Genomic DNA, 16,171 nt, shown 5'->3' on the forward strand with positions numbered 1-16,171 from the left:
ACATGGAACAAGGAAGTCTGGACCAATGGTTTTTCCACACTTATCCAGACCGAGAATCTAAACAGCAGCTCTTCAGACGGCACAGGAACCCCGTAAATCTACCATCAAGGTTAAATGTTTGTGTTTTTCAAGAGTCTTAGGAAAATTTATATTTCATAAAGAAGCTATCCAGACTAATCCATAATTCAAAAACGTCTGACAGGGGGGATGAGGGAGGGTGGGCCAAAGGCTGGAAAGGGCACTCTGGGGAACCCAGTCACACCATGAGGCAGTGACAAAAAAAAAAAAAAAAAAAAAAAGCGTTCCGTGACCAGAAGACGAGGGGCTTGTTGCCAGGCAAGCCTGACTGAGGAGCAGCAACCAGTGACGTGTGGGGGTTGGAGCTCGAAACCAGCCACCCTGCTCCCGACAGCTCCATGCAGATCCAGACGGATCGTACACCTTTCTACACTTAGATATCAACAGAACGGAAAAGTCATGGTAAAAAGTAGACAGAAGTATGACAAATTGAACTTATTTATTGAACAAACTATTCCAAACCCACACAAAAAAACAACAACAACAACAACAAACCAACCCAACAGAAAAGAACAGTTCTCAGGCTCTCTAAATGAAATGCCTCCGGACATCGCTGCCTGCACAACTTGATGTTTATGTCCACGAAACCGATAGATACAAAGAAAATAACTGATTTACGCCATATGCAGATGTGCACCTGTATGAAAATAGTTTAAAATGAAACTTAACACCAAATTACATTAAGTGTATTCATGTATTTAATGTCTAAAATCCTTTGTGTAAGATATGCAATTACAATGAAACCCCGAACCGTGTGAACAGTGAATGAACCGAACAGTGAACAAACGAGCTGCAACAATGTCCCTTAGTGTTTTTTAAACATCATTTTTCTCCTTTCCATCCTAACGCAAGTTTAATAATGAGTCAAAGTGAATTGATGCTGTGATTTTCCTCCACAGAACTTCTGGAAGCAAGTGACAAAACATTTAGACAAAAAGAAAAACCATGAGGTGCGAGGTCAAAGCTGCCTTTCCATTTGCTACAGTGACACCCAGTGAAATGAAATGGGAACGCAATACACCCCCAGTGCTCAGCAGTGATCTTCTGCTGTGAGAAAAGTTAAGATCTTAATCAGGGAAGAATCAGACCTAAAAGAAAAATCCAGAGTAGGAAACAATTAGGATGTACAAATCTACTTTTTCCTATGTAGAGAGAGCCCTTCTAACAGACTAAATAAGGCCAATAAATAATAGACAAAATGTAAACACATAAATACCATAAACACAAAAAGTGCGATTAAAAGACTTTCCTTTTTTTTTTTTTTTTTTTGTTTAAGACTATAGAAGAAAAAAAAAAGTGATCGTATGAAGCGGCTGGCCTACTGAGCGTGCTCTTCTCGTTCTTTCTAAAAGTGTCTGTGGTCTGGGTGAATTAAAAGCAGCCAACCACAGGTCGACCTCGCTGATCTGCGGTGAAGTCGCTGGGGTCACAGTGGTTCAGTTTAAGAGGAAAGCTCGTGCAGTCCGGTGTTAAAACGGCTCTGAAAAACTTGAGGCGAGGGCGTTGTGAAAACAAGCCGCGGCGTCTGGATGCTTTCAGACGTAGACGGGGCTTAGATGTCACCTCGTCTGCATCCTGACTTGTTGAAGCTGCTGCGGCCTGCATCTAGGAGACATGAAAGATCAATGGATCCATTTCTTTAAACTGCCGACATATTTCAAGCATTTAGTTTGTAATTATGATGGTTAGCGCTTAAAGTTAATGAAAACCCCAAAGTAAGTTTGTCAGGTGATTAAGATATCAGTCAAGACAGATTTAACTCTACAATATATGCATCTAATACTCAGTAAGGGTTCCTGTAGCATGAACTACTGCTTAAATGCAGCACTTTCAATTATAAATGTTATCCAATTCCATCCCAGTCACTAACACTTTACTTCAGCTTGGTTCACATGGCCAGATTTAAAAATTGTCGACTGATTTTGAAAACCTGAGCGACCCCACACAGTTCGATAAAGACATTTTAGATCAAACAGGTTTGGTCCTACGGTGCGTGGTGGTCAGCCACACAAATAGATTTCCCTCAGGAACATTTGCAAAACCTCTCGAGCTCAAACGGGAGTTCAGAGTAAATAAACATGGCCGACGAGGATGAACAATGGCGAAGGTTTGTGGTAGGGACGCAGACAAGTGATCGACTTACGATTAACCGTCGATTGTTAATTAAGGTTTGTCCATCCGAACCAAACCTGGCAGTTTAAAATATGCATTGACCATTCCTGTATCTCTCCAACCTTTCAGCTTCAGAGCCTTGCCCCCATCCTCTCCTTCACTTTTCACATCCATAACATCACCTGGTTAACTTTCATCTCTGCACCATCAAGTTCTTCCTTCACACTTTTGCTAAGCTAGTCCACTCACCTCTCGACTTTACAGTTTCAGCTCCCTTCCCTCCCTGTCCCCCAGAAAACCCTCCATAAACTGCAGTTAGTACAAAGACAGCAGCTTCATCATCACATCATCTACTTCACACCTGTACATTAATATAAACCAATCCTATGAAACATACAAGGCCAACCACAACCTTGGACAACACGGGACACATAACCAACACTATGATGATGTCATCGATTTTAATTTAACACAGATCGCATATCACAATAATCAGTCTCTGCTCTGCCTGTTATTACTCAACAATTAATTAGCAACTCACGAGTTCATAAAAAGGCATTATCAAACTGTTTTAAAGTTAATAAAACTGTTACATTTTAGCCCTGTGACTGGAGACCTGTCCAGGATGGACTCTGTGTCCCCGCCTCTCGCCCACTGACTGCTCGAGATAGTCACCAGCTCCCCATGACCCTGTGTTACGTCGAGTCGCGTTTACCCAACAGATACGGCTGGAAGTAACACCTGTACAGACGTTAAACTTTAAAAAAAAAAAAAAAGGTTATCAGAGAAAAAAAATGAACTAGCTTTTAAAGATGAACACTTAATTAGAAAAATTTTATTTTTATCGCATAAAGTTAAATATTGTTCTAGTTAATCTTGGCTCTGTAGCTTTTGTGTCTTTTAGGTGTTTTTGGGTTGGAGTAAAATGAGTCCATAGATCAACAGGTAGCTTTTTCAGCTGTTTTTTATGTGACTCGCTTCTACAGTGTTGCTTGACATCGCGCTCCACGTCATGTAAAAATAAAAAAAACACTTCACAAAAAGCTCTGTGAGAATCGCCTTTCTCTGGCCTCACCCAGATGGAAACCGCCCTCTAGTCTATGCTGTAGCTGCAGCTTTTTTTTTTTTTGGATGTAGTTTCCTTAATAATCTGTATACATCAAAATCCTTGTCATTTTATTTAACAAGCATTTAACATGCACTCTTTGTTTCAGAAAAACGCATGTGGATTTAAAAAAAATTTTTTTTTTACCTTTTCTGAATCTGACCAAATGCAGGACATTGTTTCAGATTTTGACCTTTCTTCAAGAAAAACGCAGCATGCTAAATTAGCCTGAGCTAGCGTGTTACTCTTCATCGTATTTTCAATACAAAAGTAATAGCGAATCACAAGGAGATCTCTGATTGGTTGACAGCATTTATCAGCCAAGTTACTGGAAGCGAGGGAATAAACGCTGACGTGGCCACAGGTGGAAATAACGTATTAATTTAACTGCAAGTGCAGCGATACACACTTACAGAGGGAAGTTTTTGTCAAATGTCGATCCGCTGAACCTTCTGACTTCCTGGTTCGCATAAATCCAAAGAAACGTTTGACCACCACTACTTTTATTCATGTCATCTGTGGCCAGTTTGAGATGCTCTTCCAAAAGTTAAAATTACGGAACACCGACAAACCTCAGACTCGAAGATGTCGCTTTTCAAAGACCCGCCCTACTTTATTTCTAATTGGCTAATGTCCCGGCTCTGCCAGGTTTCATTGGTTGAGGGCAGCTTTAGTTTAAAACCTTCAATAACAAGTCTAAACGGAACCAAAGGAATCTATTTTTTGTGCTCGTTTTCAAATCGATGGAAATCCGCCGCAGCGATGGAGACCTTTAACCCAATGTATAGACAGTAATGTTTACTCCTTGGTTCATGGTGGTCAAGATGAATTACCATTTAAATTTGATATACAAGTCGCACCTGAATATAAGTTGCAGGATCGGTCAAACTAAGAAACATAAACTGTGACTTATAGTCCGAAAAATACGGAATGGGTTCCTGTTTTGTTAAATTTTATAAATATGTCCAAGTTTAGTAATGTATGAGAAAAATCACAATTTGTGTTTATTCAGTCAGTATTTAATACAGGTGGCACAATAAACTAAAAATATAATGACGTGCCTCTTTTCAAAGTCAGCATATTGTAAAAGAATTGGCCCTTCGTGTTATGGAAATACCCTCTTGATAGAAGAGAAATATAGGGTTTTAAAAAATGGCCGCTTATTAATTAATCGTAAGTCGATCGATAAGATCAATTAACTTTAAATTAACTCAGTAATCGATAACTTGCATCCCTACCATACACAAAAGGATATTGGGCCAAGACAATCCAACATGTTAAATATATCCCCGATTTGATGTCTAAGTGATCGTGACGTCCTTCCAATTCAATTGAAAAATAAAATTTTAAACCTGAGCAGACCAGATCCCTCTTAACACGCCACACGGCAGGAATATCTCTTAATATTGTCTTAAGAGCCATCCTAATAATCCTCCTTAAGATTGTCAGATGGGATTTGGTCAAAAAATGGCATTTTGTTTTGCCATTAGGGCTGTGTGATATGGCTGAAACATTTTTCACAATATAAGCCTTTCATATCAGTCAATGTCGATAAATATTGAGTAGTGTTTTGTTTACTTATTTGACACAAGGACAAAGGGCAAAAAAAAAAACAGAATGTGAACTGTAAATCCAACCCTATTTAAATGTAACCTTTAACTGAGGCTAAATCCTTTTCACTGCCTGTATCCGCCTGAATACCACTTGGTTCTGGGTCGGAGTTAAGGAATTATCGAAATATTTTTCTGACATATTTTCTATTGATATTGATTAGGTGTCTACCGCGATATATTCTGATATTGATTTATTGCCAAGCCCTACTTGCACCCTACAGGTGGATAAGTTGTGACAAAATTGAGTAACATTTAAATCCAGCATTGGTTCTGGAAGCCAGCCCCACAATATGAATGAATCCTAAAGTTCTGCATGGGCTTTTCTTAACGATCCCTTCTTTTTACCAAATTTCCAACATCAGACTTTTTCTATTTATTCCCCCCTTTTCAGAAAAACCTAATCAATCAACGTCAAATGTGATCAGATCAATAAATCTCCCTCCTAGACAAAACTGCAAAACATAATTTCTACCGTTCAATTCCAACTGTATGATAAATATGTGGCACCCTGATGTACAGTTTTACCTTGTAGGATGTTCTGTGGCCTTTGACTACAGCACATTCAGCATAGTCTGGACTCCAGAGTCCACAAAGCTCTAAAAACAAAGTACACAATCAGAAAACAGGCAGGAAGACTACTTCAAAGTTACATTAGTGCCAACAGTTCCCTCTAGTGGTGTGCGTGGACATTGCAATTAAAGGGGACACTAGAAGGCAGAGAAAAATAGAAAATGTGCCGTTCCCAATGAACAGAAGCTACGCAGTAAATCACCATTACCTGATGGAAAGGTTGAGTCCTTTGGTCCGGGGTCCAGGGAGCTGGGGTGTACTGCATGTTGGAGGACAGAGGGCTCAGCCATTAGGCAAAGAGCAACAACACAAAAAGTTGCTTCTTAAGAGAAAATGTGAAGCTGAAGAAAACCAAAGTCTGTATTTCACAGGCAGAAACTAGTGAGGAGGAAGCAACGCTGGATAACTCCTACTACCTGCTGTGCTTACCTGATAGGGGTAGGGACTCTGTGTGTAGCTCATCGGTATCTGTGGAAGCATCACTTCGCCGAAGCTGCTGTAGGAGAAAGGCTGCTCCAAGAGCCAGTGAAAACAAGCTTAGTTAATTACCGCATTTTTCAGACCATAGGCCACACCTGATTATAGGGCGCACCGTGAATTTACGTGTCTACGTGAGTCTTTGTCCACATATAAAACGCACCGGATTATAAAGCACATTACATATTCTTCCCCAGTGTGTATTATCACACCGCCCCTCTGGTAGGGTGACCAGATGACCCCGTTTCCAGGGACAGACGTTGTTTTGGGTGAAATGTCCCTGGCAAAAGCTGTCCCCGATTTCAGAGCATCATGATGTAGTAAAAAAGTTTAGCGCAACAAGAGGTATTTACCGGGTCCTGCAGTAGAGCTTTGCCGAACGCACCCCCCAATGGCTAATTGGAGATGCTAGTTAGCATCTCCCAATAAAGTAATGGCAACAATAAAGACAGGTCTAAGGTCCAGTGCAAAAGAAATGACTAAAAATATGATTCCATGAGGGAAAAGACTGAAATAGTGCTGGGAATACAGTATACATTGGTGTTCACTGAAGCAGAAGCTAAAGCTGCCGATCGCTCAGATGTGTCCGCAGAGTTGATTGACATGAGTAAACGTCCTTATTAAAACTGTGATATTAATAGCAATGCTCTTCTTATCCTCTACAGTCTGAAGTACAAACATTATATATAGACTGATAGATAAACTGGTTCTTACATTGATGCTGTGTCCCTGTTTCCGTTTATGAACGGGAAATTCCTTTCTACGTGATGTTCTGATATGAAGCTCTTAAAGTTGCTGTAGATCGGTTTATTTTATCAATAACAGTTGGTCTTTGATCACGGCGAATTGCCGCTCCAAAATGACTATCAAAGCAATATCAGGACAAAAGCTTGGAGTATATAGCCTTATTTTTATCATGACCAACTGGATTTTGGTCTTTTTGGTATAAAGTGGCTATGTACCTTTAAACAGATGAAACCTGGTACTGTGTGAATATTTAAAACTGACAAGCCTGACATGAACATCAGCCATCCTTCCATAGCAAGGGAAGGTTTGACTCTGTCCTCAATCTGCCTACCAGACATGGGAAATCCACCTGATTATAGGGGCTGCCTCCGCTGAAGACAGGTGCAGGCTGTGGAAGCCCTCCTCCCACAGGTGAGCAGCACCCACAGCAGATATAATGGTTAGGACTTATCCAAGGAGTAGGTCCAACCAGGCGGGTGGGTATGGATCCTGAAACAAAAAACAAAAATAGAACAAGGAAGTGGAAGGAGAAACTCTACATCTGGCATTAAATGCACATAAGGACAGTAGCAAATGCTTGTTTTTTTCTTAAGTTGTGGACCTTTTTATTACTTTAGGGCTGTGGACGCCACTGACCAATGGCCGTTTTGTCAAAGGTTTACAGAAAGTGAAGAGCCCTTAAGCAAAGCCTGAACAGGAGTCTTCATTTAGAAACAACAATTATTGAATCCAATAAAAGGAAGAAAAAAAAAACAAGAGAAAGAAGGAATCGCTGGAAACAAAGAACATACTTGGGATCCGTTGCTTCATGATTGCAGGTCCCAGCTTGAGTTTGCGCCCCTTAAAAATGATCTGTTGCTATTACGGGTAACAAAAAAAAAACATTATGAATCCTGGTCGTTTACATGCAAACTTAATACAAAGAGAGGCATTCACTCACCTCAATGATTGACTGAATGTTGACATCTTCATTAAAGTACACAAAGCCGTAGCTGGGAAAATTGTTCACATAATTAATGACGGGAAATGGGAAAGAGCAAATTGCTCAAAAGCTTTAACAAAAACAAATTAACTAATAATATACAGAACATTTATACAGCAGGCTGGTCTGCGTGGACACGAACTGAGAAACATTTCTATTGGGCTACGCCTGCCAGCATTAACGGCAGGATGAGCGGTACGGAGGCTGAACAGAAGATCATGGCTGCTTCTTAATAACTATGGGAAACAATGTTCTTGCTGAGAACATCTTTTAATCTTTTAGTGTTTTAAAGATCCCTTTAAAACACTATTTGCTAATTACTTATTGTCTCAACGACTAATAGTAGATGATGACCAGCTTGAGAGTTATGCAATTGATTAGTTCCTTCCGATAACTTTAGGGAATTATTTTCCATCTACTTTTTTACCAACCTGCATCTGTCCAGAGTTGTTACTTCACAACTGCATGATTTATTTATAACTACTAAACACTGATTAACAAACATATTTTTCATTATAATCACCAGGTGAAAAAAAAAATAAATGATTGCAGTTTTCAAAGAATACAAAGTCAGCAGTCACTTTGCTATGAAGCATTCCAGCTATGCTCGCAAACAGTCAACGCAAGAACGGGCGGCTACTGCTCAGAGGTTGGTGACTAATTTGAAAACTCAGCGAAACATTTTTCATCGACAAACTACGATCTAAGACTCAAGTACCAAGGTAAGTTTTTGGCATTCAAATTAGCAAAGGCTAGCAAGCCTTTCTCCATAGACGAGTTTTTAAAAGAATGGTTGAGACAGCAGCAGGTGTCTTGTGTCAGACGAGTTTGAAAAAAATCTGTTTATCACGCAGGACAGTGACTCGCCGTGGGGCGCTGAATGATGAAGATATAGCTGGCGAGTTAAACCGAAAGGCGGAGTCCTTTAAGTTAGATTCACTGGATGAAACACTGCTCAGCTCCTCATTTTTATCTATGGGATTAATGACAGTTCTGAGATAACTGTGAAGTCTTTGACCATGGAGTCCCTGAAGGGACAAACATGGGGGAGAGGATTTCTATTACTGGTTGTCTGCTATTAAAGCTGTTGTGGGGGTGGAAAGAACGAAGCTACCTTGGAGTAAACCTGCCAATTGGAGTGATTTATATCCAGGATAATGTGAAAATGGAAAATCCGGAACAGGAAGTCATTTTCCTTCACTGCATCATCCATCAGGAATCTGTTTAATTCCGTACTGCAGCTCAATCGTGTCGTTAATCCAGCTGGAGAATCGGACAAATTTCCTGAGGCGAGGGACAAGAACTGGCTTTCGTGACTTTGCTTTTGTTGTGGACATATTCTCACAGGAATGAGCTGAACTTAAAGCTCCACGGGAAAGATCAACATGTACACACTTGTGAGATCTTTCACATGCAAACTCACATCATTCTCCGGACAAATTTCAAACAAATCTTTCGCTCATTTTCCCATGTTAGCCTTACAAACAGAGGCGGCCCAAAATTTGAAAAAAATAAATAAATAAAATACAGCAAATTACTGAAAATTCCATCTTTTTATGTTATTTATTCAGACATTAAGTGAATTCCAAAATCAATCCCCAATTCCATCCTGACCTTGGATGTCCCCTACAGGAACAGCTCTGTTATTTAAAAAGGTTACAAATCCTCGCCAACATTTATCATACAGTGACATAATGTTCCGGATATTAAACATAATCTTCTCTGAAGGCGGGTATGACGACAGCTCTTTTTGCCACAGAGAAACATTCTTCCAGTTGATAGCTATACACCTGTTGGCTGCAATATGGGCTAACATGATGAAGCGAGTATTAACGCTCATATTTTCTAGCAAGAACAAGTCTCCCAATAGCATCAGCTGTGGGGTGGCTGCAATTTCCACCCCCACAACAGCTTTAATAGCATCTAAAACGGAGCTGCAGCAAATATCTGCATGTCAGGAACATGTGGAGAACAGATCCCATTTCAGTCTTACACCTAGGGCACTATTCAATACCTTTGTTAGCCTGTAAATTTTGTTTTGTATACACTAAATGGTAAATAAAAATTGAGAAAAAAAAGGAGTGGAACAACGTTTGGTCAACCGATTATGTCGTCTCACAGGTCCTGCTGTTTTTTCCGCAGGCAGGAGCTGACCAATAGAAAAGCTTCTCAATTTGGCCATTTGCCAACATGCACACCTCAAAACAAAACTACTTACCCTTTGCACACCCCTCCCCGGTATGTAATGATTTTTACTTCCTTGACGTTGCCATATCTTGTAAAGAAGTCCCACATTTCATTTTCCTCCACCTGAGGGTTAGAAACAACCAACCAAAAAAAAATTTTTAAATTCAAAAATAGTTGTTATACATTTCTTTTCACAAACATTTATTAATTGGCCTTCATTGATCAACTCAGATTGACTGTATTAAATCATGATTGGATTATAATTTTAATGGCTGCATTCAACTGGATCTGATTGATATAATTCATGATGTACAGAATGCTACATAAATGTAGCATGTAGTATTTACACAAAATGCAGCTTGTGCTGAAACAACCTATGGCTGAAGGTTTATTTGGTGGTCAGAAGTGGTGTTTTTGCTCTGATTGCATTGTTATGCCCAATTTTGGTCTCTAGATATACGAGTTTAAGGGGGAGGTTCAAATAAACCGCATTAACATCCCAGTTTTACAGCTTCACCATTGTTGTTTTCATAGACATTGACTATTAAATGACCGACTTACAATCTAGTCAACATAAACTTCTTTATTTGAAGCAAAATTATTTATTACCTAATATTATTGTAACAGAACACCTAAGTAGCTTTTTATGGCCATATTTGCTCTGTCAGTCTAAATGATCTATTTTGGAAAAAAGAAGTGGAAGTAAACCGTTTTTTGTCGGCTGATTCATTGATCAATCGTAAAAATAATCGACCGATTAATCGATTATTAAAATAATCATTAGTGGAAGCCCTAGTTTGGATAGCTGAAAATATAATGCTTAATTACTATTTTAAGAATACTTAAACATCAGGCTTTTTTTCTTTTAGTTAAAAAGAAAACTAACTTGCACAGATTAATCATACTTAAATGTTATTTATAAATGCACCAACCATTCCTTTCATAGCTGTTTTTTGAGGTCTAATCTGCCATTTCAGATTTTTAATGATTCTTTTTGCGTGTTTTTTAGAAGAATTCTAACAGTTCAAAGCCAAACATTGTGCCATGAGTTTTTTAATAAAAGGAGAATAAAGAAATAAAAGTAGACTAATTTGTCCATAATGCCATGCAAAAGCAACATTTTTTGGTTTTAATTACACTTAAAAACCTACGATCTCACCTTCATGTCGATTCCACCCACAAACAGGGTGTTAGGGGTCAGTCTACCCTCAGGCAGGACGTATCCATTAGGCAGCTTGAATGAAGATACACTCTGGCTGATGGTTCTGGGCTTGTTGATATCCTTGCAGAACAAAAACAAGTTTCATTTGGGTCAACAATCCTGTGTGAGTCCCTCAAGATATTGATCATAGTAAAGTCTACATCATTAGAAAGTTCGCACTCTGACTTGTTAACATTATGAACCTGAAGCCACGTTATCGCCTGAATAAAAAAAAAACTTGCAAGAATAAAAAAATGTTTGAGTGTAAATAAAGACATTTTTCTATTCAAATCCAAAACCAGACATTACGATTGTAAAGTTTAACGCTTATAGCATTCAGACTATTACAAGGGTTAAAGCAGAAAGAATCAATTTGACTGAAAATGATTTCTACTCCTGCCGCATGTTCCCAGGGCCGTGGACGTCATGCCACATTACGTACCACACTTGCTTATTGTGCAAAGTCCTCTTTAACCAAATCTGGCAGTTTAAAATATTAGACTTAGACTTTCTTTATTGTCATTTTGTATACACAGAGTGCATACAGAACGAAATTTCGTTTTCACACAGCTCAGAAAGATTGCAGTAACTCTACAGGATACCTGACAGTGAATTACAGTACTGGATAAAGTGCAGTGATAAATCGCAGTCACTTACAGGATAAGTTTTCAACTGACTTCCGGATAAAGTGCAGCAGTGAACAGTAGGCAGTTGAAATGTAAACAGTGTAAAACAAATGTAAACAAATATGCAGTAAGGTGCAGCAGTGATTTAAAAGTAGACAGTTGCATTGTAAACAATATCCATTGACCATTCCTGTATCTCTCCAACCTTTCAGCTTCAGAGCCTTGGCCTCATCCTGGACAGCCCTCTCCATCCTCTCCTTCACTTTCCACATCCATAACATCACCTGGTTAACTTTCATCTCTGCAGCATCAAGTTCTTCCTTCACACTTTTGCTAAGCTAGTCCACTCACCTCTCGACTTTACAATTTCAACCCCCTTTCCTCCCTGTCCCCCAGAAAACCCTCGATAAACTGCAACTAGTGCAAAAGAAAACAGCTTGCATCATTACATCATCTACTTCATATCTGTACATTAGGAGCTCTGGCTCCCTGCCACATTCAATATAAATCAATCCATGAACATACAAGGCCAACCACAACTTTGTCCTTTCCGACTTCATATGTATCCAAGTTCATAGTATTTGCTATATTATTTATCTTTTTATTATTTTATTCAGTACCACGTTTATCCATAGGGTGATCTTAAGGGGCTTATAAATAAAATGTTATATTACAATAAAAAGGAAACCACACCAATGAAATACTAAAGACAACAGGGAAGTGATTTAAAACCAACTACATCTGGGACTTTGTGGTTACACACACGGTCGGCCATGGATTCAGGTGCCTCGGTTCTGCAGCCGTTTTACACAGGGTGACCAGATCTCAAATGACCAAATGTGGGACAATAGGATGCTTGTGAGGGACAACACGGAACACATAATCAACACAAAGATGACGTCATACATTTTAATCTAACATGGATGGCACATTATAATAATCAGTATCTGCTTTACCTATTATTGCACAATAATTATCAACTCAAGACTTTATATATAAAAAAAGCCGTTATTTAACGTTTTTGAAGTTACCTGTCCAGAATGGATCCTGTGCCCCCGCCTCTAGCCCATTAACCCCTGGAGATAGTCAGCAGCCCTGTGTTACGTTGAGCTGCATTTACCTATTAGATACAGCTTGAAGTAACACCTTCATGGATGTTAAACTTTAAAAAAAAGTTTATCAGAGAAAAAAATAATAACTAGCTTTTAAAGATGAATACTTTTTAATTAGAAAAATGTTATTAAACTTTTGGGTAAAAGTTAAATATTGTTGAGGGTAATCTGGGCTACTGCACGTTCTGTCTGGCAGGTGTTTTTATGTTTCTGGGTTGTAGTAAAGTCCACAGATCGATAGGCGGCTTTTTCAGCTTTTTTATGCGACTCGCTTCTACAGTGTTGCTTCACATCGGGCTACACGCCATGTAAAAATTAAAAATAACTATCAAACTTGCCTTTCTCTGCTCTGACCCAATTAGAAACCATTCTCTGCAGTTTTCTTAATAATCTGTATGCATCAAAATCATTGTCATTTTATTTAAAGATGCACAGCTGCTCATGACATGGAGCGCTGATGTATAATGACTGACAGCCGACACAGCTCTCACTGACCATTACTTCTTTGTTTCAGAAAACAACGAGTGGATTGTTTTTTTTATTATTATTATTATTATTATTATTATTATTATTATTCACGACCCACAATCTTCCCATTCTCGTCCGTGTCTCTCAGCCAAGCCTCTATTTATTCTTAACCCCACCGTCAACGACCGATATATCCGACCCTTCAAGAAAAAACAACGCGTTTTTGCTAAATTAGCCTGTGCTAGCGCGTTACTCTTAATGTTTTTTTTTTTTTTTTTTTAAAACGTAATAGCGAGTCACGAGGAGATCCCTGGTTGGTCGCCCGCGTTTATAAACGCTGACAATGGCATGGCGACAGTTGGACAAACCACTCATTAATTTAATGCACAAGAGGGACGAGCAGCCATCCAAACTTACCAAAGAAATTATTCTCACATGTTCGATTCACTCCACTTTCTGACTTCCTGGTTCACATAAACCCAAAGAAAAAGTTTGACCACTACTACTTTCATTCAGGCCTTCTGTGGTCGGTTTGAGACGATCTTCCAAAAGTTAAAATTATGGAACCGACAAACCTCAACACTGGCAGACGTCCGCTTTGCAAAAACCCGCCCTACTCCGTTTCTGATTGGCTAATGTCAGGTTTCATTGTTGAGAGTAGCTTCGGTTTTAAAAACTTGAATAAAATGTCTAAACGGAACCAAACGAATCTATTTTTAGCTCTCGTTTTCCATTCTGATCTGCTCAGCGACGGATAACATTGACTAATACCAATAAAACGCGCTTTAGTGCTTCCGTCAGCGAAGCACACTCACGCTTCATTCAGCAAGGGACAAACTTTATTGATGAGCACAAACGGAACAACGATTAAAACGTCTACGCTGATGACCCTGCGTTTTTGTGGCGAGACAAATTATATATTACGTGTGAAGTCGTCTTTAGTCAAGCCAATGTTTTCTAGTGGAAATAAAGAGCCATTTAAAACTTACATCAAGAAGCTGCGCGCGTGGTGTGACAACTGAAGTACATCTAACAAGCTACATGGAAGCCAAGCTGATGCCTGAATAAAAATGATTTATTGAACGAAATGTGTAAATGTCAATGAAAATATTACTTTTCAAATCAAAAACAAACTACCAAAATTTTAAGCAGATAATATGGAGTCTTGTCCAGGTATTTAAATATCTAGTGTGAAGACTTTTTCTGATAAAACACGTCTTGGCGCTACCATCAGTGAAGCTCTCCGGGGTTCTGAGATGGCGCCATCTCAAATCAAACTAGCATGTGCTTGCTAGCATTACTTCATTATTACCAAGAGTCTCCAGCCAGCGAACTCATTTAAAGAACATTTATACGCCTAAGATGTGCACTATGGTGTACAGGAAGACTTACCATGACTAAAACAATAAAAATCAATAATTCGGGGTAGACTCTGGATCCGACGACCTGATGGCTGAACAATGACTCCACGAGACAAAACCACGCCCATCGTCTCACAGTCCCCACGTGACCCAACGCACCGAGAACGTTCTTCTTCTTCTTTTTCGTTATTGGCGGATTGCAAACAATTTCATGGTGCATACCGCTGCCTACTGTATAAGCGTATGCAATTTCACGACCCCCACAAACTAAATATATTTTTTCAGTTTAGTATCATGTAAATATATGAATAATGTACGGAAGCCGAGAGCGGACGTGTCCCTCTCATACTTTTTCTCGTTATCTAAAGATAACAAAGATCGTTTTCCTGTGATAACGGGATGATTAGCATCTCCGGCTCTGTAAACTAGTTCCGACGTTCCCCAAAATGGTGAAGCAATGCGCCTATGAATTATGTAAATTAGACAGTAGTAGGTATCCCAAGAGTTTGTCTAGAGGAGTCGTGTTTTTGACTGGAGCTGCACCTGCAAATGGATAAAACGGTGTGGAGGAACTCACTCCCGGCTGTATGTCTCAAAAATAAACAAACATTCATACTTCTGCTCGAAGGTATTGTCCTGCTCCAGAGTTGATCATATCAAGGTTATGATTTATATTCGTTAATATTGTGTATTTTTTAAGGATGTAATTGCCACAAGATGAACCCATTAACTTTGGTAAATGTGTACCATAGCTGTTCACTGTCGAGGTACCAGCCTGGGGATCCTCTAATGTTATGTTTTGTCAGTTTAATTACATAAAGTAACTGGTTAACTAACATATGACGTTTCATCTTTCATTTTAGTATTCTGTGAATGGAGAGCCCACGCCTGATTATCCCAAGTGCTGAACCAGACTAGGGAGCAGCTCGGAGGCTGTCGAAAGCCACCCAAACATCGGTAGGCCTACATGCTGATATTTTATTTGAAATACACCATCTACATAACTCCATATTCAACATATTGGTGTATAATATTTAGCCAAACATTACTGTTAGAGTAGAAAAAAATCTGGTAGTAGTTAGGTTGCACTGGCTAGTTAGGTAGAATAAGCATTGAATATATATTGCATATATTACACCACTTTTAAAAGCCGCAGGTATAGGCAATTAATATATACAGTATTAGTAAATTGGAATATAATGCTTGTATATGGCACTTTAGCCACTGTAAATAAGAGCATGTTTATCAGCTTGCAGGTTAAATGAATAATAATCATGGACAAAATGTGTTTTCAGATGTGGTTTTGCTCAGCTGAATGCTTCCAGCTCCACCTCCTTCGCTGATGAAGAAGAGACTCAACAGCATGTTGGTGACTGTGGTGAGTGATATGTATGTTATTAGTAGCCTTGTTTTAAAATGAGCGTAAGCCTGCCCGATCTCATTAAACTCTGTATTGTGCTGAATGATGGAATAGGCAGAAAGAAAAATTCTGACAGTGCATCTCCTTTTATTCATCATAGCATTCGCTCTGT

At 39.1% G+C, this 16,171-nt stretch overlaps 1 protein-coding gene across 3 annotated transcripts; it reads right to left on the minus strand.

The window, feature by feature from the left end:
• Positions 1–889: 889 nt before the first annotated feature.
• On the minus strand, positions 890–14,811 carry dazl (deleted in azoospermia-like). 3 transcript variants are annotated; one of them, XM_012874268.3, is made up of 10 exons: positions 14,671–14,811; positions 11,031–11,153; positions 9,903–9,994; positions 7,643–7,694; positions 7,494–7,560; positions 7,052–7,191; positions 5,908–5,988; positions 5,687–5,737; positions 5,434–5,504; positions 890–1,683 (listed from the first exon to the last, which is right to left on the minus strand). In XM_012874268.3, exons 1-9 carry the CDS (start codon positions 14,671–14,673, stop codon positions 5,460–5,462), a joined length of 654 nt encoding a protein of 217 aa, XP_012729722.1. In that variant the 5' UTR covers positions 14,674–14,811; the 3' UTR covers positions 890–1,683; positions 5,434–5,459. The 3 variants fall into 3 exon arrangements, with proteins under 3 accessions (XP_012729722.1, XP_021178087.1, XP_036000897.1); XM_021322412.2 differs by having other exon boundaries at positions 7,034–7,191; XM_036145004.1 differs by lacking the exon at positions 14,671–14,811 and adding an exon at positions 14,268–14,305.
• Positions 14,812–16,171: the final 1,360 nt, after the last annotated feature.

The sequence above is a fragment of the Fundulus heteroclitus genome, chromosome 13 (genome assembly GCF_011125445.2).
Source record: "Fundulus heteroclitus isolate FHET01 chromosome 13, MU-UCD_Fhet_4.1, whole genome shotgun sequence".
Lineage (NCBI taxonomy): Eukaryota > Metazoa > Chordata > Actinopteri > Cyprinodontiformes > Fundulidae > Fundulus > Fundulus heteroclitus.